Source organism: Rutidosis leptorrhynchoides, chromosome 2, assembly GCF_046630445.1.
Source record: "Rutidosis leptorrhynchoides isolate AG116_Rl617_1_P2 chromosome 2, CSIRO_AGI_Rlap_v1, whole genome shotgun sequence".
In the NCBI taxonomy this organism is placed as follows: Eukaryota; Viridiplantae; Streptophyta; class Magnoliopsida; order Asterales; family Asteraceae; genus Rutidosis; species Rutidosis leptorrhynchoides.
In genome coordinates, this window is record NC_092334.1 from 642,808,680 (window position 1) to 642,835,713 (window position 27,034).

Consider the following 27,034-nt stretch of genomic DNA (forward strand, 5'->3'; position numbering starts at 1 on the left):
ATAACAGTTAACGGTCATTAAATAATTAACGGTAAAAGGTAACGGAAAAAGTAGGGTCGTTACATCATCAATAGTAACCAGGGGTATTTTCGTCATTTCACTTTTTTTTTGTTTTTGTCCCCAACGATAAAATAAGCAACTTTCGTAAAAGAACCAACCCTTCAGTGTTACTAAAAACATGTCGCAAAAATTTTTTTTTTACAAAAAAATCAACTAACTTTTTTTTTTCCCTTCTCTCTTTTCTTCCTCAACGATAAAGGAGGCAACTTTCATAAAATGAACAACCCTTCAATGCTACCAAAAGATGTCGAAAAACATTTTTTTTTACAAAATAGATCAACTAACTTTAAAAAAAAAACAACGAACGCTAAAAGAAGCAACTTTCACAAAATGAACAACCCTTTAATGTTAGATGTCGAAAAAAATTCTTTTTTACAAAATAGATCAAGACTTTTTTTTTAACTCGCATTCAAAACGAAGCACCCGGCGTGAAGCGAGGGCTCCACAACTAGTTTTAGGTAAACTACAAGTATATAATAAATCAAAAATAAAAATAAAAATGAAAATCGAGAAAGAAAAAATAGGAGTAATACGGAGTATATGTTTTTGGGCTTGGTTGAAAAAATGATATTTGCCTGCTATGTTTCCAAAACATTTGCAGACATCAAAATTCCATTCCATTTCCAATTCAAACAATTATATCCATAATAATTTTTGTTCAAAAATTTATCTACATACAAATATAACATCCTAGTTGTCACATTCAATCTTTTTATTCATCTCGTCAAATTTTCCCCAAAACTCAAAACCCTAATCTGTGCTGGTAACACATCCGCCTGTCTCTGTTTCCGTTAATCTCCAATTCACACTTATGTATACACACATACATAATCATATATCTATACGTACATATACATATACATAATCATATACATCAATCCGATCACAAGTAACAAACCCTTCCTCTGAAGAGACTTTGATCCAGTCACCAATTTTCGGCTCCTCATTCTCATCTTTCTCTTCAGTACATACTGCCATCGCGTTTGCAGCGACACTAGTAAGATTTATATCGTTGTTTTATATGATTTGTTTGAATTCGAGTAAATGTACGAATAAATTAGGGTTTAGTTTGTATGAACAGATCTGATTACGTGTGTTTTTATTAAATTTAGTGTGTGTAAACTATGTTCGATCGATTGCTTGAAGCTTAAACGCACATAATTATAACTCATAACTGGTTTTATTAAAATTTCACTCAGTGTTTGATTTGGAAGGTGCATCGTTTATTTATTTATTTTATTTTTTTATTTATTTATAATACTGTTGGTGATTGTTTAACCGGCTATCTGTCCAATTGCATAAACTGTTAGATTTAAGGACAATAAATAACTTTGACTGTGAAGCCATTAGTTATACTTTGTATTAAATAACAAACAAAAACCATAATAACTACGGAATAATGCAGTGTATGCATGTAATGTCCAAGTAAATACTTAACTAGAAAATCAAGATTTCAAGATAAGTTTTATCGGATAAAAGGTATGTGACATTTTCATTGGATCTCTATTAGGTTTAGTTGTTAAATCCATATACATGGCTACTGTTATGAACTTCCTGAATCTATATAGATCGAAGAAGCCCTAAGTAATCAACCTGAAAGCTTTAGAGAAAGAATCGAGCCTTGAAATTGATTACAAAAGATTGAACTCACAATTAAGATCAAATTGTGTTACAATCTAAAGATTACAAGAATAAGAGGGAGAATAGTGTTTTCACACAATACAAATCAATAGCTACCTATTGCATCAGTTGAACTAGTATTTATCCTAATGAGCTAACCCAACAGCCACCACATTCTGTTAGTTATACTAGGGAAGAATCACGTGACAGCCACATGCCATATAATAGACTCATAACAGCTACCTAGTACTTATTTTTATATATTTTGTGTCAATTTTCATTTCCACCTTTTACTCCACCCATTGATCCTCTTATAATTCTGACGACTATCAAGTTTCAACTTTTCAAGGATCCGTGACCTAATTTTTGTCATATACCCAATTTGGTTGAGGGACCTAATCTGATTGATTTGAATTCAAAAGAAATTGATTGATGTGAAAAGGGTTACTAGGTTTAAGTGATCTTTGTGAGTTTTTTTTAGTATGAGATCTGAATGATAGATTGTGATTGCAGAGGTTGATAACAAAGGGATTCATTTGAAGAAAATATGGATATTGATTGTAATGGGGATTCAAGTTTTCTTGATCCGGAATTGTTGCAGCTTAATGAAGTGTCTCCTTTGGCTATTAAGTCCAATCCTTATGTTGCTGAGAAGCTTTTTGAACAATGGCTTTCTCTTCCTGAAACGACCCTTTTGGTAATACTATGATTTATGCGATATTGTTTATCTTTATATCTTTATATTACTATAATTTGTTGGATGATAATATGTTGGATGTTGTGATATGTAAGGAGGCCTTTGGGATTGCTAATCTAAGTGCTTATTGCTCATCTCGACAACATAACAAAAAATTTAAATGCTCGTAAAACTGTTTATATGCTTATATGAAGCATAAAACTAATTAGGTTGGTACCTACATATTTAAGATTTTAAGCTCTTTATTTTAAGTGGAGGCTGTTGATTTCTGAATTTTAATCCTCTTTATTGGTTTAAGGGAGACCAGATTTATATTTATGTTATATGACAAGTATGGCATATGTATCCTGTCGCTGATTTTGAAGGATATAGGAAAAGTTAGTATGCATTAATGAGATGTAGTTTTGTTATTTCGCGTGAATGACCGAGTATGTAGTGTTGTTGTTCTTCCGTAAACTGCATTGACCAATCAGGCAACTAGTATTTTAACTGTCTGCCAATAGACATTCTGCATTAATATTTGTTGGCTAATGGTGTGCACTATTACATTGAATAAGGTTCTGAAGGATAGACTAACAACATAAAGAAGCTTTCATATATTATATGCAGTCAATTGGGGAAGCAATGGTGATGGAACATCTAGTAAGCAATTCAGTAGGTTGTTGATTTGGAGTTTTCACATACTAGTTACGTTGCTAAAATCTCTTGATTGTAGATAGACATGACCATTAAATCAGTAACACTGTAATTACTCTTCCTTAACATGAAACTTTATAATATCAAAAGTTCAATCATACTTTTACATCAGATGCCAAGAAACTGTAGCATGCTAGAGGCAATTTAGGACCTAGTTGAAAGGTTTGTCATGAACTGAACTTGAACTTGCTATTACTCATACATATGAGATGATATTTTTCTAGTCACCTTGCTATTGTATAGTACACTGGATAAGGTTTTTACTTGTAGATATAAATCCTATCATACTTTTGTTATACTGATACAGTACTTCATATGTCGTTACTTTGAATTGAAAGTGTATGATGATGTCGGATGATTAATACTAACACAATATGTGATGTCATTCCGTCTAAATATTCACTTTCTTTTAAGTATCTGTATATATTGGCATTTATCACTATAATTAAATAGACACAAACACCATTTCAAGATAGGTTCTTTATGCTTGGATTTTCTACTTTTTCTGAGCTGGAGCCTGTTTTTTCGGATTTGGGTTTATGAATTTGATTATGTAAGTATAAGCGTTAGCATATTTAGTGAAAAATTGAACATCTTGGAGCGTCTTCACGTGTATCTTGCTTGGCACTGCAAGTTTTTGATAGCTTTTTAAACTTTTTTTTTTTCTTGAAAATTCAACCCCATTGTAGATATATGAGGAAACTTTAAGCTTTTGATGTATATGACATAAGCCATACCTTTTCCTGTCTTAAGTTGGACTTTGTACACACGTCAAGTTTAAAATTTGGAAGTCCAAAACTGCGCTCGTTTATTTCATGATGATCGCTTCTAGCAGATTAGGTTTTTCAACATTTGGGTACTTATTTCCGATGGTCTCTTGTTTATGGATATAGGTGACATCTTTATTTAACAATGTTAAAGCGGGTGTTCCATTAAACGTTTCTGGATCAGTTTCGAGTCCAAAGGCTTCTCCAGGGAGTTCGATACCTTCTATGTTTCCTGCTGGCAGTGCACCCCCACTTTCACCAAGAAGCTCATCGTCTGGTTCTCCTCGTATCTCCAAACACAGGGCGGGTCCCTCTGTTTTAGGCTCTCCGTTAAGAGTAATGAGTGAGCCCGCTAAAGAGTTAATACCTCAGGTTTGTATCAGTATCTATATACCGTAACTCTTTTGTTTATCTTTGTTAAGAAGTTTCTCACTAATCGTACAAGATGGGCCATAGCAGGTCTAAACGGTTCATTTTTTACTTCTGTTTGGGCCATTTTTGCAGCTGGCCCAGCAACACTTTATTTGTCTAATTCTTGGTATTTTATTTAAATAATTAAGTTTTTTAGTTAGAATTTAGGATTAACAAGATAGTAGTTTGCAACTGTAATGAAAGTCTGCAGAACATATAAGAGGCTGTATGCATTCACATAGACTTCGGGCGACTTTTAACCTGCTCTATTGCCCTTAGTTTGAACAATGTTTTATTCAGTGCTGTAGTTTAACTGAAGCATATGCAATTGTTGCAGTTTTACTTTCAGAATGGACGTCCACCCCCTAATGAAATGAAAGAACGATGTTTGTTTAGAAGTAATCAGTTTTTCTATGGTCATGCGGATGGATTACAGTTAAATGGTGAGATTGATTTCTGCATTTAAATAGATTACGAATGATGAATGTGTATTTGACGAAGCTATTTCAAATGAATGTGTAGAATTCAAGCCACTTACAAAGGAAGTATGCAAATTGCCATCGTTCTTCTCCAGTGCCCTTTTTAAAAAGATTGATGTTGAGGGAACAGGTGTTGTAACCAGGTAACATTTTCTTTATAAAACTTTCGTTGTTATAATTATCTAATTTTTGGAAAGTAATTATAATTATAATAATTATAATTATATCTATGATATGATAACGATATATCTTTTCTTTTAAGGAGACATTGGTATATGTCCACACCTTTATATCTCATGATTATGTCATATGTCTCCATCATGTGTCCCCACCATTTTTCTAAAGTTTAGGCTTGTTAAGATAAATATTTTGGGGTCTTTACTCTCAGCAACACACATTAGAGTACTTACTTACATGTTGCCACTTGCCAGTATGATAGGTTTAATTTAATAAACATGCCTTTGGGGTATTAAAGGTACAACAATTGAGGTTATTTTTATCGTTTAGCATATTTTGGTCAGAATTGGTATAAATGATGTAAGATTCGTGTATGGGTGGTATATATGAAAGTTCTTTTATTACAAGGTCAGATATTTAAATACATTGTCTTCACCATAAATATCTGTCCTCGTGAGCCTTTTTCTATATACTCTAATGATGCATCTATAAGATGAGTTAATTAGTGCTAATAAGACATCTTTCCTGAGTGTATTCAAATATGCTTACAGGGATGCATTTGTTGATTACTGGGTTAATGGCAACATGTTGATAAAAGATACTGCGACCCAGATATATACAATATTGAAGCAACCTGATTTGAAATACTTAACTCAGGTATTCCAACTTGTAACATTTAACATACATTCGTTATAATGTCCATTTGATTTCCAAGCTTTTATTTGACCTTTAAAGTTGGATACTATTAAATTGTGATATGTTTCTGTTTTTGCAACAGGAGGATTTTAAACCCATTCTTCGTGAACTATTGACAACTCATCCAGGTTTAGAATTCTTACAAAGCACACCGGAATTTCAGGAGAGATATGGTACGTTCTTTTTATTACAATGCATTTATTTTGATATGATATATTAGAAGTTATTATAGTTATTTACTGTTTGGCTGTTTTTGAAAGTGTAATCAGTTTTCCTTTATTTACAAATAGCCTTGCCCATGTGCGTTGAATTGATAAATATAAAAAGGCTTTACGAACCGTATAGAGAATGACATTAAACTTTTTCATAGGATTTGAAAAGAATTATATTGTGATTTTTTAGGACTTACTGTAAGATTGATATAATATCTGTCAATTTTGTGGTGATGGGCAGCTGAAACGGTAATATACAGAATATTTTACTACGTAAATAAAGCGGGAGATTCCCGTCTTACCCTCAGGGAGCTTAAACGTGGGAATTTAATTGCTGCAATGCAGCATGCTGATGAAGAAGAAGACATAAACAAAGTTATAAGGTATGTAATATATTATTATCTTTACCTTTATAATATTTAAAAAATGCTACGTGTTCTAAAACTGTATGCTAACATTGTTTATTGTACAGATATTTCTCTTATGAGCACTTCTATGTAATATACTGCAAGTTCTGGGAGCTGGACACGGATCATGATTTCTTGATAGATAAAGAGAACCTTATACGATATGGTAATCATGCACTCACATACAGAATTGTTGACAGAATATTTTCACAGGTCTGTAATATCACTATCAGATGAAAAATGGATTGTTAGTTCAATGTTTGCGTGGTTGAATTATATAAGTTTTTATATCTATCTGCTCAGGTACCACGAAAGTTTACGAGTAATGTTGAAGGTAAAATGGGATACGAAGATTTCGTTTATTTCATTTTGGCCGAAGAGGATAAATCATCAGAGCCTAGTCTTGAGTACTGGTATGAGTTTCATTACACAATATATAATCAATTACAATTATAAGTTTACACTGTTATTAATTACTGTATGATAGATAGGGTATATAGTATAGTAAAATTATATCAAAAAATCATAAAAAGTCCGTTTTGGCTGTGATCCAGTTAACCACTGAGATTATGAAACCTCATTGATTTTAGTAAAAAATGTTGCATTTATTATATTTATTAATAATAAAGATATTCTCAGGTTCAAATGTGTAGATTTGGACGGAAATGGGGTGATTACAAGGAACGAAATGCAATTCTTTTATGAAGAGCAGCTGCATCGGATGGAATGCATGGCTCAAGAGCCTGTCCTTTTTGAGGACATATTGTGTCAGATTGTTGACATGATTGGACCGAAGGTGATTCATATCTTATAATTTGTAGCGGTACAATATGGGTTAATTGGATTGGGAACAGGTCAAAAAGTGTATTCTTGGGTACATGTCAAAACTTGTCATGACATTTATACAGAAAAAAAATTACTTTAATTTGTAACAATCTCAAACCGTTTTATATCAAAGAAATCTTAAAACCTGGATCTTAACTTGGATGATTAGTAGCTCATGTATGGTTGTTGGTTATTTTTTGTTTGCAGGATGATGGGTATTTTACTCTACGTGATTTAAAAGGAAGCAAACTTGCTGGCAGTGTTTTCAATATCCTTTTCAATCTTAACAAGTTCATGGCCTTTGAAACTCGTGATCCGTTTCTCATTCGTCAGGTACATGATCAACTATTGTTTAATCATTTGTTACAAAACAAATTATATTATATTTGAAAACATATAACAATGTTGTGAACAGGAACGTGAGAATCCAACTTTGACCGAATGGGATCGGTTTGCACATCGGGAATATATTAGGCTCTCAATGGAGGAAGATGCCGAGGATGCCTCTAATGGCAGTGCAGATGTATGGGATGAATCTCTTGAGGCCCCCTTCTAAATTTTGTACTGTACGCTGCTCGTTAAGGTATTTTATGTAAATGTGCGTTCTGTTTTTTTCCTCAAGTTCTCAATTTTTGTGCATACTTGACATTATTAACTGCAGGTGAAGGTGATGAATTCTTTAGATTAAGTTGTGAGCAACAAAAGCTTGTAAAGCCTTTGGAATTGGCTACCAAGTATACTCAAAGATCTGCCTTGCTGTCGGTAAAAAGAAAAAGTAATTTGAGTTTCAAGTAAAAGAAACGAGGTTTTTGAGTTGCGATTGCATGTTTGGTGGAAGAAGTTATGCAGGTGCTTTAATTGAAAGCATTCTAGTATTTTGGCAACTTATGATTAAGTAGCAGTTCCCTTTTGATTAGTTGCTGTAATTTACTTCCACCAATAGATATTATGTTTTTTTGTTTGCAATTTGTAATTCAAACATATTATGTTTAGGGTGAAGGCTGCAGTTCAATTTTCGATCTTAAAGTTCTTTTTGAATACAGTTTTGGTTTTCTACTGGACTTGACTAGTTTGTATTTAACTAGTTTTCATTCACCTGCGTGTTGCGAGGGGACATAAAAATGTATATTATCTCATGCATGAATTTGATAATCGTTGCATATTTGGCAGAACTTAAAATAGCATGGGTGTTCATGGAACCAACTTTTGATTTTCTTTGTTGGCTCTAATGTTTTTATATGGTGTTGAACCATACTTCTAAAATCTATTCTTTACTACCCTACAGCGCACATTCTAAACCGTAGAACTCAGAGGTAGCAAAATGGGTTGGCCGGTACTGGTATACAGCGGCTTCATGTTGAAATGGGGCGAACATTTCTTTGCATAATACCTCAATTTATTAGATATTGAGTAAATACGTTAAGATTAAAACCTTTAGGAGGATGTTGTAGAGATCCTCTCAAGATCACTTTGTTTCTATCTTTCGGCCTTTTATCAATTCGTTAAAGATTGTTATTTATATTCTTATGTTTCTTTTCTTAAAAAAAAAACTAAAATCAATTAGATAGATCTTACATATTGGAGTGTCTCAAAATCATCAGTATAATTTAAAGATATTAAGTTCAGAAATTTGTTAGCTTGTTATTCCTCATAGTAAATAGTAATTCAAGACTAAGTTGGTTCTATATCATCCTATGAGCCAACAAACGGATAAAACATCCACCAAAACAATATTGGAAAAGGAGACTGATTGCCATGTAAACAAGATCGAACAAACCCACCTATGATTTGCAATAATGAAATTATAGCGCTTTATTGACAATGATACAACCAGAAAACAGATCTGCCCAGATTACATAACATGAGCATCGCATATGCATCACACAAATTTTGGGTCAATTTCCATTTTAGCTTGTAATAGAAGGGTGTTTCAACTTAGAAAAATACATAACCGCTTACATAAAAACAATGAAGTTACTCGCCCTAATAAGTAATAATGATCAAACTGTCATTTTGGAGATGAAAAAGTAGGTACTATGACAAAAACAAAACGAAAAACTTGAAACACAACTACAACTACTACCAAGGAAAAGTAAACTTGGGAGAACATACAAGAAATATCTTGTTTTATGATCTCCCCCGGCCCCTACTGAACCCCCCACGACCACCACCACGAAATCCACCACCTCTTGGAGCACCCCTACCACGAAAGCCGCCGCCACCACCTCTTGGAGCACCTCTACCACGAAAGCCGCCGCCGCCTCTACCACCACCACGTCCTCTACCACCACCCCCACCACTTGCTCCCCTGTAAAAATCAAATCTCAAAAATGAAAAAAAGGACCAGCACCGTAATACAAAAAGCTTGATAATGTAGAACTACGGTGAACCCATTTACAATTCTAAAAGAAAAATTGTTTATGTTTTTACTTGAATATTAAAAGCAACTTTAAACAAGTTAAAAGAGCTAAATCTTTTCATTCTTGACGCCACGTCAAAAAGAATACAAAAAATCACATACTGAACTTTCTTATGTTGATTGGTAAACTACTAGAAAAGTTCAAGATAATGCAGTACACCAGTAAACACATGTTTATAACAAACAAGTCGAATAAACAATTTACATAGAAACATACTTTGGCTGTGGAAGAAATCTGGATAACGGTAGAAGTTTCATTGGGTCAATGAAAAACTTATCACCAGCTGCATAAGAAGTTGCTACAATACCTTCATCCATTTTAACAGAGAAAAACTACGATCACAAATTTTAACAGCAACAAAAATATCATCAGTACTACAAAAAGCCAGTAACTTCAGCTATAAAAAAGAGTAAACAAGTGAAGTATAACTCACAGATTCATTGATAGGACCAAAGATTTCATCAACTTTGCCTATTTTAGTTTTGTTTTGAAGATAAATTGGTGCATTAAAGTAAGGTATTTTCTCATTAGTTAGCTTGGTCACAGCATCTCCCTCAGCAGCATGAACAAATGATGAAACCTCTGCACAGTTAAACATTACTTTATATGTATAATAAATGTTTAAAGAATTGATGTATACAGCAAACGAAAATTAAAAAAATATATAACATTAGCACAATAAACCCAGAATAAAAAAAAACTATACTTAAGACAACAAATAGAGCTAACTGAGAAGCATAGAGTCCAAACAGCGAAAAAAATCAAACCTTATTTTAACAGTATTTATGATTTATGATTAAATCTATAAATTCAAGTTGTGAGGATATAAAATATGGATTCATATATTGATGATGAATGATAAAAAATACAGACCTATAACTTCTTCCGGTGGACCTTCGTTATAACTGTTGCCACCAAAACGACCGCCGCCGCCGCGTCCACCACCGAATCGGCCGCCACTGCTGCGACCGCCGCCGAATCGGCCACCACTGCTGCGACCGCCTCCGCTACGACCACCGAAACCGCCGCCTCTTGGAGGTCGCATTTTGTTAAAGATGATAGGAGGAGAAAGTAAAAATTAGGGTTTTGTGAGGGTTTTGGTTATTTTGACCCTTGAATACCCCGTGCCTCTTTTAAAACCATTTCGCCTTTCACTATACTTGTTTTTATTACTCCAATAATTAATAAGTTTAATGATTAATTAATTAATTAATCATAATGATAATTTTTCTAAAGAAAGTTTATTACAAGACAGTTCTTAAGGATTTTTAAACGACAACTAAAAATCGGGTGATTATAAGCTTAAAGATAACATTGACGACTTGAATTATTGGAACACAATTCAAAACTTATTTTTGGGTCCTCAAGACGGAAGAGATGGCGGCTCTTCGGCTATCGGGACAGGAAATATGTTCATGGAGGCTTTTGCGGCATTCGATGATATGATGACACGTTTGGCCGGGGAGAGCGCGTCGGGTGATGGATCCGCTAATGTGTTATCTTACAAGATTGAGAATCGCTCAGAGAAGAATTCTCTGAAATAGACGGGTAATGGAAAATTGAAAAGAGCAGGTCCTCGAGGTCAATTGGTGTGGTCCGTGCTATGTTTTATCGCCTGGTTTCGTTCCTTGTGTTTTCTTGTTTTTCTCTGTTTTTGTTTGATTAGTATGTTTGTAGTTTTTTTTCGGGATGTTAGGGAAACTCGTTTATAGATAGTTTTTGTTTAGATGGTTGCGTTCTACGTGTGAGCTTCACCGTTTTCCCCTTGTCCTTTTGTATTCCCCGTTGAGGGCGTTTTTCTTTGAAAAACGACCTCGTTTCTATATGAGTTTTCGTTTTTTCGCCAAAAAAAAAAAGTCGTCGTTTATAAACATAAGTTCGTTGCACATAGCGGTTATATGATAAATTTAATGTAACAATTATTAATGGAAGCTGTAGTTACTTGTTTATAATGTTAACGATATTTTATATTTTATTTACTACAATACTCTTTAAAGTTAATTCATTATTGTAATTTATTAGACCACTCTCATTGAGCCCTGTCCTAACTTCTTCCTCGCTCCACCCTTGAGGGCATCGATGGCAATGGTGTGCCCTCAGTGTAGTCTCACCAAACTCGCTCTATAAACTAGTTTATTTAATTAATTTTGTGGGTCATATCATGGTTGGGAAATATGTCATTGATGTCAGTGACCATGTCATGAAAAGAACATGCTGATGTAGCGCAGATGTGACAGTACTAGTGAAGAAAAATATCATGATTGAGAGTGATCGTATGAGGATGTTACAAAACTGATAGATGCAACATTAACTTTAAAATTAGTAAATGGTAAATACTTCCCCATTTCAATTTAATAGTACGATACTTCATTTTAAATTGTATTAACTTAATAGTTCATTTCTATAAATAAATAAAAAGGATACAAATATCAGTAAGGTTCTTTTATATATTTGTTTTATGCATGTAAAATAAGAATCTAAGAAAAATAAAATTGTAAAATGACAAAAAATACAAAGTGACAATGACATTTATTAAACTATATGGGTTGTCTTTTATAATAATAAAATAAAATGTGATTATTATGAGGGAAAATTTGAGTAATTAGTTTGGATACCTAATCAAAGTTAATTTAATAGTACGATACTTCTTTTTAAGTTGTAGCAACTTAATAGTTCATATTTATAAAAAGATAAGAATATCAGTCAGGTTCTTTTATATACTTGTTTTATGCATGTAAAATAAAAATGTAAGAAATAATAAAACTATAAAATGACAAAAAAATACAAAGTGACAATGACATTTATTAAACTACATTTTTTTCTGGGTTGTTTTTATAAAATAAAATGTGATTATGAGGGAAAAATTGAGTAATTAGTTTGGATACCTAATCAGATTTATATGTAATAAAGTTGGATTTAAAAATTTTCTTCTCACATAATAAACTAAAATCCATAACTATGTACACAATCACTTTACATGATAGAAAAAAAGGGAAGAAGTGAGAAAATAACAATTTTACCCTCACGTGCTAGGCACATGATGAATGTTAACGAAAAAGGTTAACAGACGTTACTTAGAGACCCCACGTAACTTTCACAAACTACGAGTAACCTCACGTAACTTTCGCAAACTACGAGATGAACACAACATGAAATCTGAAGTAAACTACAAAAAAAAAATAATAATAATAATAAAAAAAAAAAAAAAAATTATTTCAATAATTTTTTACCTTTGTTATTTAAATTATTAAGTAATAAGTAACTGTTTTTTAATTATTACCCTATATACTAATAGTCGTGGGAAGTTTGGTCGTTTGACCCCCAACCCCGCCCAAAATTTGGTCAAAACGACAATTGACCAAACTTGACCCCAAAAAATGCAAAAAACCCCCCTCAACTATCGACAACTTACATAAACTACCCTTAAATCCAGGAGGGTAAAACGTCAATTTACTTAATTAAAATAAAAAACTCCCCCAACCCCTATGACAGCCCGTATCTTCCTCCTCGCTCCGAGTTAAATTCCACCGACCACACTGTTAAACTCGAAATATTTTTGTAAACAAAACGAAACTAACTACGTTCGAAACGGATACTTTTTAAAAAACGCTAACCACAACGACAGCCCGTATCTTCCCGCTCGGCTCGAGTTAAATTTTTTCGAAAGCAGCGTCGTAATCGAAATAATTTTATGAACAAAACGATAAAAGGTACGTTCGAAACGGATACCTTTTAAAAAACACTAAACACAACGACAGCTCGTTTCTTCCTGCTCGCCACGAGTAAATTTTCCCGCCACCCACATTATGACCCGAACGCCACCGCCGCAACGCGGGTAACTTTCTAGTTATATATTAATATTAATTCAATAGTCAATTGTTGGATAAAACATTAAAATTACATTGACTTTTCAACCTTTGCAGACTTTGAGAACCATATGTTCTTTGACAGATAACATAAAACAACTTTAGCATAAGATTACTTGACACTGCAGTTTCAGTGTTGTTTTTAGGTGTAGCCGTGTAAGTTTTACATCCATATATTACACTTTAGAACCACATCTTATAGCTATGCTCCTTGTACCATTTCATATTACAGATTTCACAAGGGATGTTGTATTCTGTAACATCATGAGCTCATGACCAATAATATTCTTGTAATCTAAAAGACACAAAGACTCCACTAATCTAAAATACATGGACGGTAAATACTCAATTATTTACAACGAAAGAGAGCCAACATATGGCGTTTACTTGCTTAGACATAAATCTACAACAATGAACTCATAATATCTTATTTTAACATTCGGGTTCATCCAGTTCACAGGATGGAAATCACATATGAATACATGAAGCATCTCAAAGGTTTTAACTTTTATCTGTGAATTTTTTGCGTAGCAAACCCATTAATGTGTCATGAAAAAGAATCCCCTTTTTGTATCTTTTACCATGAAGCTTCTTCTACAGGTCGTGAAAGAGCCTCCTAATCTGGTCCACATTTGCAGGAACCAACGTAACCGGGCAGCGGTTGTACTATTGTCACATAGACCAATGATTAGAGGATTCACATAAGTTTTAGCAAATCGAATTACTGAAAAGCTAATTTATGTGTATACTTTAAACTAACTGAAACCAATTGGATGGATTTAGCAGTGGTTGGATGAGATATATCTAAAGATATTGCTAACTGAATATAGTGTTGAATATGAGATTATAGAAACGTACCTGTGAAACATACTTGAATACACAAGCATAGCAAAATACAAAGCCAGATACTGTAACGGCTGATGGATTTGCACGCTTTTGAGAACATAGGGGACATAATGTCCGATCAGATGGCAGAGGGATGCCCTCCTTAGCAACCTATTAAATTAAATATTAAAGATAGTTATACACAATTTTTGGATGTATAGGTATGTGCTTTGCAACTGATTATCTGCTTAGTTGATTATTTAATGGTCCAATAATCAGTTTTTGATGTTCAGTTACATATCAGCTGCAACAGCACTGATTATGGTAAGCTAGAAAACAAATCAACAGTTCTTTTAACTTAATTTGACAATATATTATATGTGAGCTACTTATCATCTCTTCAGACTCAAAAATCTTAGCTTAGATGTATTAAGAGTATAAATTTATTAATTTATTAAAAAAATAATAAATAAAAAGAGATATACCTTTGGTGCAGGAGGAGGAGGCGGTGGAGGATATACAGTTGGAGCCGACATTCGCTCTTCAGCAGATTGGTACCACCATTCCATCATCTATAATTATTATACAACATGATCTAATAAGATGTAATATTTGTTTATATGCTTTATCAAGATCATTGGATATATCATATATCATATATATATACTATATAAAAAATACACCCACCTTAAAACCAAATACTGCAGCTATTAGACCAGTTTGTGCATAGTCCAAAAGTGCATAAGCACAAGTGAGCAATGCTCCCTGTACTGCCTGAAACACATTTACGCTACTTTTTAAGATTTTTCAAATTAATAGAATATGACCAGCAACATATTAATTTCTTACAACTTCGTGAATAGCATACATTTACTCGAGCAGCTTCTTACACTTACCAAGATATATAACATACTAAAGGGTCATTGGCCTAGCCGTATTTAGGTAACCCCTCCAACTAAGAGGATGTGAATTCAAGTCCAGGGGTGGACATTTGTATATCTTTGTGGAAAAATCCGTATTGATTGTGAGTCTGCCTTAAAAATATTACTAAAAAAAAAGAAGATAAATAACAAAGATAGAATCTGAAACATACCTTTAACCAAGGAGGGCCACGTAGTCTTTCACGCTCGTTACTTCTTATTTTTGAAATTCTTGAAGAAGTATCCATCTACATTACCATCAAAAGTCAACTGAATTATATGGAGTAACAACAAATATGTCCATAAAAGGGAAGAAAGGAGAAAAAAAGGAATAGACCGGGTTGTTTGGCAATGTTTCATATTTTCATATAATTATTTTCCCTTTAAAAGGTTTAAAAGGATAAAAGCAAAGTAAGTAGGTTGAGCCTTTAAGTTGTCTCAGAATTTCATACCAGCTCCTGCCCCGTTGCACGACAAACTTGGAGTTTAAGTGCATGTAATCCTGGAGAATAGAATCCAGTAGCATCCAAAAGGTATAGCAGCTGGTACGCAAATGCTAATCCTGCATAATTAGAGATCAGCCGGAGTACAGGAAGGCTATTAACAGAATAGGTAACAACTAACAAGACACTTCATCCAGGTTTTCTGACTAGAAGACACTAACTAGTTGACGGTTAACACAAGCAAAACAATAAAAAACTAATACGGAGTAGTACTCCGTATATATTTTTCCTTTCGAACTAAGGCTGTAAAAGTCGCTAGTCGAGGACTAGTCGGCCCGGACCTTGTTTGACTTTGACCGGATAAGTCAGACATTCGCCAAACAAATCTGACTTTGACCTTATTGACCAGTTGAGCACCATTAACTGGCGATTTTAATCGACTTCAGCCTACCAGGATCAGACTACTCCCCAAATCACTAGTCAGGGACTAGTCGAATTAGTCGGCCGACTTTTACAGCCCCGTTTAGGCAATATGTATATTCAAGGGCTCCAGCCTTTCCCCCATAATAACATTCAGAAAAGAAGTCTTGTAATTTCAAGGTCCGTTTGGATTCGTATCGAAAGTGATCATGTACTGTAAATCAAAATAAATAATCATATCTAAAATAAGTTGTAGAACATACTGGTTGAATGTAAGCTAGTTGTCGGAACTTGTAATAGCTAGATAATTGGCTATTTGAGTATTTTTTGATTGAATTGAACATTAATATATGAGATGACCAAAACGATCATTCTTGTACAAACTTGTGTGAGATGGGAGTAGAGTTTTCTAGATTACATTAGATTTAAAGAAGTTGTAATTAGTTAAGTTTAGTTTAGTCTTTAAAAATCGGTTTTGTAGCAATTAGTATGAAGATCAAGGAACAAATCCATACTGGCAGGCCATCGCATTCTGCATGACTATAGGAAGTGGTCTGTGTTTCCTTTTTTAATAGTTTTCAATTAGAAAGAAAAAGAGAAAACATATCATCCTTTCACGTGTTTTCATCAAAAATATCAATACAACTATTTCACCTTTTGCAATATAATGATAATATTAACTTCCATTACCTTCGGTTCCAGCATGTAGCCAGGGATAGCAAGTAGCTACAATCTTACTCATTCTCTTCTTGAACCGTGTCCTAACCGACACGTCTGTATCCAAACCACTAGTTGAAGCAAGTGAACTGCCCATATCACCCAAATCGTCAATTTCATTAAATCGTTCGTTAACATTTCCCCAGAGACTAGCTTGAAGTGCAGCTTCTCTTTCTCTATTATAGATTGCATGCAACTTTGACTTGAAATACGGAAGCACAACCTGCATCATACCATGATCCATTCACGTATTGTCTCTACTTTCTAAAATAAATATATATAACTGAATTAGGGAATATGGGTCTACCAGAAAGACAACTGAGAGAAGCTTTTGACGTTTCCTAAGTCCGGAATTTTGAATTCTATTTCCTGCTTCTGTATGAAGGTCATCCTTTTTCACATGAATATTAACAGCTCTCCTTCGCAAACCATATAACGTCTCTGCAAAAGAAGCATCTAGGAGAGCACAATAGCACCATGTCAGTATAACGTAACTAAACATAATATCATGATGTATGAGAGTTTAACGATAAACTTATGTAACACATTCAGGTAACCCACTTGCTAATAGTAATATTAATATTGTTACTTTAACATGAGTGATTCGGGGGGAGAAACGGGTGATTAGCGGCTACAACACATGATATATTTCGCATTGCTGAATTATGTTCTGTTCGGACAATTCTAATGTTCTGATTAGCATATAAGAGTAATTTTATTTTCCCTAATGATCAGTACAACAAGGAATTATTACAAGTATTAAGCAACCTCAATAATCACACAAATATATAGAAATGTGCATGGTTTTGCCCGTGTATGGTCACACCCTAATATGGTGACATATGCTAATTCAGTAAATCAGAGGATGCTCCCATTGCATCTAGAGATCGCTTATGTTGGTTACAGGTAAAGTATAATTGGTCTTAATAGTTAGCAAAATAAAAAGAATTATTACACTTATGTCAGATGTATGGCTTCTCCTATTGACTAACCCTAGTATACATATGCAACTACTTACAAAGCCAACAATATAGATGTATACGCTCATTAAGATAAAATGTAATTTCTAAAAGAAAGAAAGTTAAAAACAGAATTGGCTGATTAAAGCGTCCTTAATAACCAAAAGAAGAAGAAACTGAAATTGATTTTATATCTCGTATGATTGTGCGTCTATGGCCATTAAGTAGATAATAAAACAGGCCCTGAGAGACTATAATGCTACGTCGCATCCTTTAATCTTCTTTATAAGTTATCAATCAGATATACAAAAATAAAAAAATAAAAAATAATTATTCCAAATCAAGACTTGATGAACATACTTTCAAAAAATGAATTTACTTATCTACTCGCGTAGTGCCATACTTTGCAGAAGTCTTACAAACTTTCTTCAAGACAATAGACAGCCCTCTAAAATCTATGAATTTTCTATCTATGCTTATTACTTTTAAAGACAGGTCATGGACTCATGGTCAATAACAAATATTGCAGTTCTCTCATACTACAGTGAACCCACAAAAACAAGTACTTATGCATTCACAACCACTGCACTATACATGAAGTCGTGAAGCAATCAAGCAATGTTTTCATATCACTATTATTTGTAATCAATCAATTACTATTAATCAGATTAAATACGCATGCATAAAGAACAAAAGGTATATGTAGGTAAACCTGTGGTGCGTAAACTGTGAGTTTCGAGAATGAGAGTTAGGGCAGCGAAGAACTCATCTTCATAATCCAAAATTTTATGAAGGAAAGGTCTTCTTAAAGCCAATACCTGATGTAGATTGATTAGAATTACAATTACAATTACAATTAGAATTGAATTAACAGATGGAAAACCTAAAACCCTAGAAATGAAATGAAATGAAATGAAATGGATATATAGATATAAAATAAATATATATACACCGATGGAATAGGTAAGAGCAGCACGGAGACTAGACGGAAGTTGTTGAGCAGCAGACATCTCAAAAAAAGTGGGATGACTCCCTGCACCTCCCACCTGAAACAACATCTTTCTTTCTTTCTTTCTTTCTTTCTTTCTTTCTTTTTAGACTGTAATGTAATGTAATTAGGGTTTGGAATTGGGGTTTGATTCCTTTCTCTTTATCTGATGTTCATCTGGGATCAGTCACACAAGCTTTTAATGTTTCTTCCTGAATGGATTTTTTATTTATTTATTTTTTCCTTTTTTGTTAGTGCTGTTTTATCTTATTTATTTAACAACCTGTCCATTTCAAGAAAAAGGTTTTTGCAAAAATAAATATGACATCTGTTATAATTCAGTAGGCTTATAACTACCTTTAGTGGTTTGATTCTTGATGTTATAATTCAGTAGGCTTATAACTACCTTTAGTGATTTGATTCTTGATTTAGAATACTAATAATGAAGTGTAAGAACAAAGATGATAATGGAGAGAAAGAAAGAAACACTTTGTAAGTGTGAGAAAATGGTGCAAGTTTAATGCTTGCATTCATGAGTATTTATAGCCTAAAATCTCAATATAAAAATACATATTTTGTGTACCAAAATTGACTATATGTATACACCAAAATTGACTATCCATATCTATATTATTATTATTATTATAACACTCCCCCTTGGATAGCAATTTTATTTTGTTGAAGATCAACTATAAATTACTGCCTCGTTAAAAACCTTGCTAAAGAAAACCCAGTGGGAAAAAACTTTAGCTAAGGGAAAAAGAGTGCAGCATGGAGTTGACTCCCCCTCAAGTAGACATCGCTTCAGCTGTTACATCTTTTGAACATGTCTCATGCCAATGTTATGAACGTGTGTTCTGAAAATAGCAGTTGGAAGTGCTTTCGTGAAAAGATCAGCAGAGTTTTTGCTAGATTGCACATATCTCATTTCAATCTGGTTGTCCTTAATGAGATTTTGAGTGTATGAGAAGAATCTAGGTGGTATGTGTTTTGTTCGGTCACTTTTGATATACCCTTCTTTCATCTGTGCTATGCAAGCTGCATTATCTTCATAGATAGTTGTTGGACTTTTATCGCGTTCTAGTCCACAAGAATCAGTAATGAGTTGTGTCATTGATCTCAACCAAAAACATTCTCGAGTAGCTTCATGTAATGCAATCACTTCGGCATGATTTGACGATGTAGCAACAAGTGTTTGTTTTTGAGAACGCCATGATATTGCAGTACCTCCATTTAGGAATACATATCCAGTTTGAGATTTAGCTTTATGTGGATCAGATAAATAACCTGCATCTGCATAACCAACCAAATCTTGTTTTGATTCGTTAGAATAAAATAATCCTAAATCAGTAGTTCCTCGAAGGTATCGAAATATGTATTTGATCCCATTCCAGTGTCTTTTGGTAGGAGCAGAGCTGAACCTTGCCAACAAATTAACTGCAAAAGAAATGTCAGGTCTTGTACAATTTGTAAGATACATAAGAGCTCCAATTGCACTAAGATATGGTACTTCTGGTCCAAGAATGTCTTCTTGATCTTCACATGGACGAAATGGATCAGCTTCAACATTGAGTGATCTAACAACCATAGGAGTACTTAATGGTTTTGCCTTGTCCATATTGAAACGTTTCAAAATCTTTTCAGTATATGTTGTTTGATGTACAAGTAAACCATTAGGCATATGCTCAATTTGTAAACCAAGGCAATACTTGGTTTTTCCGAGATCTTTCATTTCAAATTCTTTCTTTAGAAGTTGAATGGCTTCATGGATCTCTTTATTTGTACCTATGATGTTAAGATCATCAACATAAACAGCTATGATCACATATCCGGATGTTGTTTTCTTAATGAAAACACAAGGGCAAGTAAGATTATTTGTATACCCTTTGCTTATCAAGTAATCACTTAATCGGTTATATCACATACGTCCCGATTGTTTTAACCCATATAAAGATCTTTGTAATTTAATCGAATACATTTCTTTGGGTTTTGCATTTGATGCTTCTGGTACCTTAAATCCTTCAGGTATCTTCATATATATATCACTATCAAGTGATCCATATAGATAAGCAGTCACAACATCCATGAGATGCATTTCTAAATTTTTAGAAACTGCCAGACTGATTAAGTACCTAAAAGTAATTGCATCCATAACAGGAGAATAAGTTTCTTCATAATCAATTCCCGGTCTTTGAGAAAAACCTTGAGCTACAAGTCTAGCTTTATACCTTGTAACTTCATTTTTCTCATTTCTTTTTCGGACAAAAATCCATCTGTATCCTACAGGTTTCACATCTTTAGGAGTGAGAATGATGGATCCGAAATTTTTTTCTTTTATTGAGTGATTCTAATTCAGCTCGTATTGCTTCTTTCCATTGAGCCCAATCATGTCTATTTTGACATTCAACCATAGATGTTGGTTCTGGATCATCATCATTATTCATGATGTCATATGCAACATTAAATGAAAATTTCTCATCAAGATTTTTCATTTCATTTCGGTTCCATAATATTTTTGAATATGCATAATTGATTGCAATTTCTGTATTGACATCATCAATCTCCTCTGCAGTAGGAGTACTGATTTGTGGTTCTTCTTGAACACTTTCTTTTACTTCATTATCAGCTGATTTTCTTTTTCGAGGATTTTTATCCTTTGAACCAATTGGTCTTCCACGTTTCTGACGTGGCAAAGATTCATGAGTGACGTTATTGCCAGCTTTTGGAATTTCAATTCGAGCTGGAGTATTTACTGCTGGTATATATGATTTTGTCACCGTTTTTGTATCTGTAAATGCATCAGGCAATTGATTTGCAAGTTCTTGTATATGCATTATCTTTTGAACTTCTGTCTCGCATTCTTTTGTGCGAGGATCAAGATACTTTAATTGAGGTTCACACCATGAAACATCATTTTCTTTATTTTTCATTTCTCCCCCTAATCTAGGGAACAATGTTTCATTAAAATGACAATCAGCAAAACGTGCTGTAAAAACGTCACCTGTCATAGGTTCAATATACCTTAATATTGAAAATGTTTCATATCCAACATATATTCCCAACCTCCTTTGAGGACCCATTTTTGTACGTTGTGGTGTCGCAATTGGAACATACACTGCACAACCAAATGTTCTAAGATGGGAAATATTTGGCTCTTGACCAAAAGCAAGTTGTAGGGGGGAATATTTATGACTTGCACTTGGTCTGATGCGAATCAATGCAGCAGCATGTAAAATTGCATGACCCCATATAGATACAGGGAGTTTTGTTCTCATTATCAATGGTCTAGCGATTAACTGTAAACGTTTAATCAATGACTCGGCTAAACCATTTTGTGTATGCACATGAGCAACAGAATGTTCAACAACAATTCCTATAGACATGCAATAGTCATTAAATGCTTGAGATGTAAATTCACCAGCATTATCAAGTCTCACCCTTTTAATGGTGTAATCAGGAAAATGAGCTCTCAATTTAATAATTTGGGCAAGAAATTTTGCAAATGCCACATTACGGCTTGATAACAGACAAACATGAGACCATCTGCTAGATGCGTCTATTAGAACCATGAAATATCTAAATGGTCCACATGGTGGATGAATTGGTCCACATATATCACCTTGAATTCTTTCAAGAAACATTGGTGATTCTTTCTCAACCTTAAGTGGTGAGGGTCTAGTTATCAATTTTCCAAGAGAGCAAGATGTACATGGAACCATTGTATCATGATGGATTTTTCTATCCTTTAGTGGATGTCCATGAGTACATTCAATAATCCTTTTCATCATTGTTGATCCTGGATGGCCTAATCTGTTATGCCATAAACTGAATACACCAGGATCAATATATTTTTCGTTAACTACCATATGTATTTCTGGTACATTTATATGTGTATAATGTAATCCAGAACTAAGTCTTGGCAGTTTTTCAACCACATGACTCTTGTCAGTGATACTTAAATATTTCTCATTTTCTGTTGTCACTGACTGATAATCATACCCGTTAAGGTATATGTCGGAGAAACTCAATAAATTTCTGCTTGACTTGGGAGAAAATAAGGCATCATTTATTAAAAATTTTGTACCATTTGGTAGTATGAAATTTGCCTTTCCTATCCCTTTTATCAAGTTAGCAGGTCCTGATATTGTATGTATAGTTCCTTCCGTTGGTTTTAGATCAATAAAATATTTCTCGGATTTAAGTATAGTGTGTGTAGTTCCACTGTCTGCTATACAGAGATCTCCACCACTTGATTGATGTTGTATTCCAGCAAAATTCATATTGAACTTCATATATAAGAAATAAATAGTGAGTACATTAATATTACACAATATTTTAAACGCAAATAGATAGTACTGAAACATTTAGCAAACATAATAACAAAAACAGACGATATTAAATCGTTTATTTTTCGAAAGACACACAACTTAAACATTCAAGAAATCTTCATATAAATCAGATGGTTTCTCAGTGACTGTTGGATCGACGTTATCCACAAAGTTTACTTCCTTTTCTTTATCTTTCAGCGAATCCTGATACATCTTAACAAGATGTTTAGATGTTCGGCAAGTATTAGCCCAGTGGCCCATTCTACCACATCTGTAGCAAGATTCTTCAGAATTTTTACAAGAATTTTCTTCAACATCTTGTTTAATGGGCTTGTTTTGTGGTTGATATTTATATTTTCGTGGATTACTATTTCTTTGACCACCACGGCCACGACCACGACCACGTCCACGCCCATTACCATTACCATAAGGATGGTTTCTACCATAGTTATGGCTTTTGGCATGATGATGGTGATGGTTATTATAACCACGACCTTGCCCGCGTCCTTGTCCCTGTTTATAATTATTTGCAGTATTTGCTTCAGGGATTGCAAGTGTACCAGTAGGACGGGATTGCTGATTTTTCATTAATAGCTCATCATTTTGCTCTGCAACTAAGAGATATGAATTAAGTTCAGGATATGTTTTGAACTTTAGCATTCTCAAATTTCTTTGCACTGTGATGTTTGCAGCATTCATTGTGGAGAAAGTTTTCTCCATCATGTCTGCATCACTAATTTCATGTCCACAAAATTTAAGTTGTGAACATGTATTATACAGAGCTGAGCTGTATTCATTTACTTTCTTAAAGTCTTGGAACCTTAATGTTCTCCATTGTTCCATTGCAGCTGGAAGTAAAATTTCTCTTTGATTATTGAATCTGCTTTTGAGACCTTCCCATAAAACATGGGGATCTTCTACAGTCACATAATTATTTTGTAAGCATTCATCAATATGTTGATGAATAAAGCAACATGCCGTAGCTTGTTCTTTTTCAGAACAAGTGTTGTTTTCATTTATGGTTTCAAGAATGCCCATTGATTTAAGATGCATTTTTACTTTTATAACCCATGGCATGTAGTTGTTTCCAGTTGATTCTAAAGGAGTAAATTTAAGCTTTTCCAGATTCGACATTTTCTATTATCAAAAATTAAAACAAACATCATGATAAATTAGAGTCAATTTATATTCATAAGTATATAAACATTAAACATAAATTTAATATAACATAAATGATAAGTAGGTGACAGTGTCGACCATGTGTAAGCAATCATAAATAAATGTTATATAACAAAAATATAAATATTAGTAAACATAAATGAAAATTTGGCGACAGTGTCGACCATATATTTTTTCAGGTGGTATAACCGACCTATATCATTCTGGTGGTATAACCGACCATATATCATTTTGGTGGTATAACCGACCATATATCATTTTGGTGGTATAACCGACCATATATCATTTTGGTGGCAGAGCCAACCATATTTAGTATTAAGATTATCGTGCTGATAACGTGTTATAATTCAGTAGGCTTATAACTACCTTTAGTGGTTTGATTCTTGATGTTATAATTCAGTAGGCTTATAACTACCTTTAGTGATTTGATTCTTGATTTAGAATACTAATAATGAAGTGTAAGAACAAAGATGATAATGGAGAGAAAGAAAGAAACACTTTGTAAGTGTGAGAAAATGGTGCAAGTTTAATGCTTGCATTCATGAGTATTTATAGCCTAAAATCTCAATATAAAAATACATATTTTGTGTACCAAAATTGACTATATGTATACACCAAAATTGACTATCCATATCTATATTATTATTATTATTATAACAACATCAATAATATTTTTGCAAAAAAAGTGTGGACAAAAGAGACAACGTGTTGTTTCCGGCTGATTTTTTTTTTTTTTTTTTTTGGGATTATACATCGGGGCCATTATTTGTAAGTCATTTCAATTTATCAATAAATATGAACTTTGCATAAAAATCCATTAAAAAATGTAAATACACTCAAACTTTTTATTAACACAATTTATATTATTTAATATTTCTTCAAAAAAGTATTTACATAAGTCTACATTTTTGAAAGGATTTTTTTTTTTACATATTTGATATACACGGAATAAAATACAAATTTGAGTGGCCTACAAAATTACTTTTAAATACACATGACCTACAGACACAAAATGATATATTTGGATGACCTTTGAATGTATAATCTCAAAAAATTAATTTGATACGGAGTATTTTACATTCTTCATTGACAAAATTGTTCATTTCGTCGCTGTGTTTTCCACTTGACCGTTTCATCACTGTAATCTTTAACTAATTAAATTACAAACAGCAAACGTCGATTTATTGGCCATCTGACTGACTCTTAGAGCCTAAAATAATACTTAGACATGATTTAAAACTCATGGAAATTCATTTTCACGGCGTCTCAATTTATTTTTAATTTTTTTTTTTTTTAATTTCGTACTTATTGGTCGGAGGTCCACTCTGAAGCAATCTCTCCATCCATCGAATAGAGAAATAGATGATTTTCTCTACTTTTGAGAGTGTTTTCATTTTGAGTGGAGATATGACCTGTTTTTATTCTCGGATAAGGAAAGGACTGTCTATATCTCACCATCTCATACACCACTTATATGGTATTGGATTTTTTTATTTTTGTTGTAGAAATGCTATACCCACTAAAAGTTGTACCAAAAAATCCTCACTCAATGACGTGGCATATAAATACACTTAACAAATTTGTAACCGCTTCCATTTATTTTTGGCTAATAAACAATTAACTAGTTAAAGACCTGCGAATTCGCGGGATTTGTTAAAAAATTTTGTTATAAAAAAGTATAAACATATTTTTTTATGAGGTATAATGTTTTATAGGTATAACGTTATAAATAAATAAGCGTTATATATGTATAACGATAAAGACCCGCGAATTCGCAAAATTTTTTAAATAATTTTTGTTATAATAAAGTTGAAACGGGGCTTTTATACAAAAGTTGGATCCTTGATCATCAACTGTTTCCAACAAGTGAGTGGAAGAAGACTACTATGTGCAACTTGGGTGATATTAAATAGAGGTGCTAATATGGTGTTAAAGACCCGCTAATTTGCGGGATTTATTAAAGAATTTTGTTATTGTAAAGTCGAAACGGGTCCTATATATGACGACTGATTACATTATATGAATAGTGATATCATGAACTTGAAATTACATGAAATAATAATCAAATCAAAATTTAACATTGTTGAAACACAAATATCTAATGCAAAATAATTTTAATACGTAACTACATACAAACATTATGAGTTATGATTAAGTATATAAGGATTTTCTATAATTAAGTCATATCTACATATTTATATTAAAAAAATGACGTCGTTGGTCCCTCATGTTTGTTAAATATTTCATGATAGCCACCAGTGGTGGTACTTAGTATAATCCAAAGGGGGTATTCGCACCCACCTGGATTTAACGGGGGAAAAAATTTTACACTAAAAAAAATTTACTAAAAAATAAGGTTTTTTGGGTGTTACCCCTCCTGACAATGAAAAATTTAATTAATTTTTACACTCGCCACATCTGTATTCGAGTTCAAGTTCCGCCACTGATAGCCACTAACGTTTATTTTGGACGTGGTTGGTCACCCAACTTTAAACATCATTTCATGTTTGCTCACTGGTCTGACGGTCATTTTTGTCATGAAGTAGTGTCATGTGCGTAGCATGTGAAGGTATTTTCATCCATTTCAATTCTCCTTCACATCTTCATCTTTATCACCCAAAAAAAAAAAAAAAAAAAAAAACCTAATTTAAAAATCCATATACTTATCCCTAATCAATTTAAAAAAGAGCACGTAAACCAAAATAAAATTAGAATCAAAACCCCAAACTTTTTTAAAAGCAAATCACTCTATTAATCTAATGGCCCCATATCAAATTAATTTGATTCCCCCGTGAAGTACATAACCGCTCAATTGTAACACCACTTGGTGGCCTCATATCCAACACATCTACTCCATTAATTTGAGTTTTTATTTCACCGTTCTCCTTTAACAAAAGCATAACTTCGACAAATACAATAGAA

At 33.2% G+C, this 27,034-nt stretch overlaps 3 protein-coding genes across 3 annotated transcripts; 1 reads left to right on the plus strand and 2 right to left on the minus strand.

Moving 5' to 3' along the window:
• Positions 1 to 690: 690 nt before the first annotated feature.
• On the plus strand, positions 691 to 8,190 carry LOC139893730 (serine/threonine protein phosphatase 2A regulatory subunit B''beta-like). The gene is made up of 14 exons (XM_071876905.1): positions 691 to 1,057; positions 2,194 to 2,377; positions 3,967 to 4,212; positions 4,589 to 4,694; positions 4,774 to 4,873; positions 5,459 to 5,564; positions 5,686 to 5,776; positions 6,057 to 6,198; positions 6,288 to 6,435; positions 6,526 to 6,635; positions 6,862 to 7,018; positions 7,255 to 7,380; positions 7,463 to 7,630; positions 7,709 to 8,190. Exons 2-13 carry the CDS (start codon positions 2,228 to 2,230, stop codon positions 7,601 to 7,603), a joined length of 1,623 nt encoding a protein of 540 aa, XP_071733006.1. The 5' UTR covers positions 691 to 1,057; positions 2,194 to 2,227; the 3' UTR covers positions 7,604 to 7,630; positions 7,709 to 8,190.
• A 660-nt stretch (positions 8,191 to 8,850) lies between these two features.
• Positions 8,851 to 10,561, minus strand: LOC139893731 (H/ACA ribonucleoprotein complex subunit 1-like protein 2). Its single transcript, XM_071876906.1, has 4 exons — positions 10,341 to 10,561; positions 9,901 to 10,049; positions 9,684 to 9,799; positions 8,851 to 9,355 (listed from the first exon to the last, which is right to left on the minus strand). The coding sequence occupies exons 1-4, from the start codon at positions 10,510 to 10,512 to the stop codon at positions 9,175 to 9,177; spliced, it is 618 nt and encodes a 205-aa protein (XP_071733007.1). The 5' UTR covers positions 10,513 to 10,561; the 3' UTR covers positions 8,851 to 9,174.
• A 3,325-nt stretch (positions 10,562 to 13,886) lies between these two features.
• LOC139893732 (peroxisome biogenesis protein 12-like) lies at positions 13,887 to 18,684 on the minus strand. Its single transcript, XM_071876907.1, has 10 exons — positions 18,568 to 18,684; positions 18,330 to 18,435; positions 16,966 to 17,114; positions 16,632 to 16,881; positions 15,531 to 15,640; positions 15,252 to 15,326; positions 14,846 to 14,932; positions 14,644 to 14,730; positions 14,192 to 14,329; positions 13,887 to 13,999 (listed from the first exon to the last, which is right to left on the minus strand). The coding sequence occupies exons 1-10, from the start codon at positions 18,673 to 18,675 to the stop codon at positions 13,928 to 13,930; spliced, it is 1,182 nt and encodes a 393-aa protein (XP_071733008.1). The 5' UTR covers positions 18,676 to 18,684; the 3' UTR covers positions 13,887 to 13,927.
• Positions 18,685 to 27,034: the final 8,350 nt, after the last annotated feature.

What these genes read in the sequence shown, in the direction of transcription:
- LOC139893730 (XM_071876905.1), top strand. Translation starts at nt 2,228, where the DNA reads ATGGATATTGATTGTAATGGGGATTCAAGTTTTCTTGATCCGGAATTG. An exon ending in CTAAAGAGTTAATACCTCAG is followed by an intron (nt 4,213 to 4,588) that starts GTTTGTATCAGT and finishes CAATTGTTGCAG; the next exon opens with TTTTACTTTCAGAATGGACG. An exon ending in GGATGGATTACAGTTAAATG is followed by an intron (nt 4,695 to 4,773) that starts GTGAGATTGATT and finishes ATGAATGTGTAG; the next exon opens with AATTCAAGCCACTTACAAAG.
- LOC139893731 (XM_071876906.1), bottom strand. Translation starts at nt 10,512, where the DNA reads ATGCGACCTCCAAGAGGCGGCGGTTTCGGTGGTCGTAGCGGAGGCGGT. An exon ending in TCCACCGGAAGAAGTTATAG is followed by an intron (nt 10,050 to 10,340) that starts GTCTGTATTTTT and finishes TTAACTGTGCAG; the next exon opens with AGGTTTCATCATTTGTTCAT. An exon ending in AGATTTCTTCCACAGCCAAA is followed by an intron (nt 9,356 to 9,683) that starts GTATGTTTCTAT and finishes TGATTTTTACAG; the next exon opens with GGGAGCAAGTGGTGGGGGTG.
- LOC139893732 (XM_071876907.1), bottom strand. Translation starts at nt 18,675, where the DNA reads ATGTTGTTTCAGGTGGGAGGTGCAGGGAGTCATCCCACTTTTTTTGAG. An exon ending in GTGCAACGGGGCAGGAGCTG is followed by an intron (nt 15,327 to 15,530) that starts GTATGAAATTCT and finishes ATGGTAATGTAG; the next exon opens with ATGGATACTTCTTCAAGAAT. An exon ending in CTGCAGTATTTGGTTTTAAG is followed by an intron (nt 14,731 to 14,845) that starts GTGGGTGTATTT and finishes TAATAATTATAG; the next exon opens with ATGATGGAATGGTGGTACCA.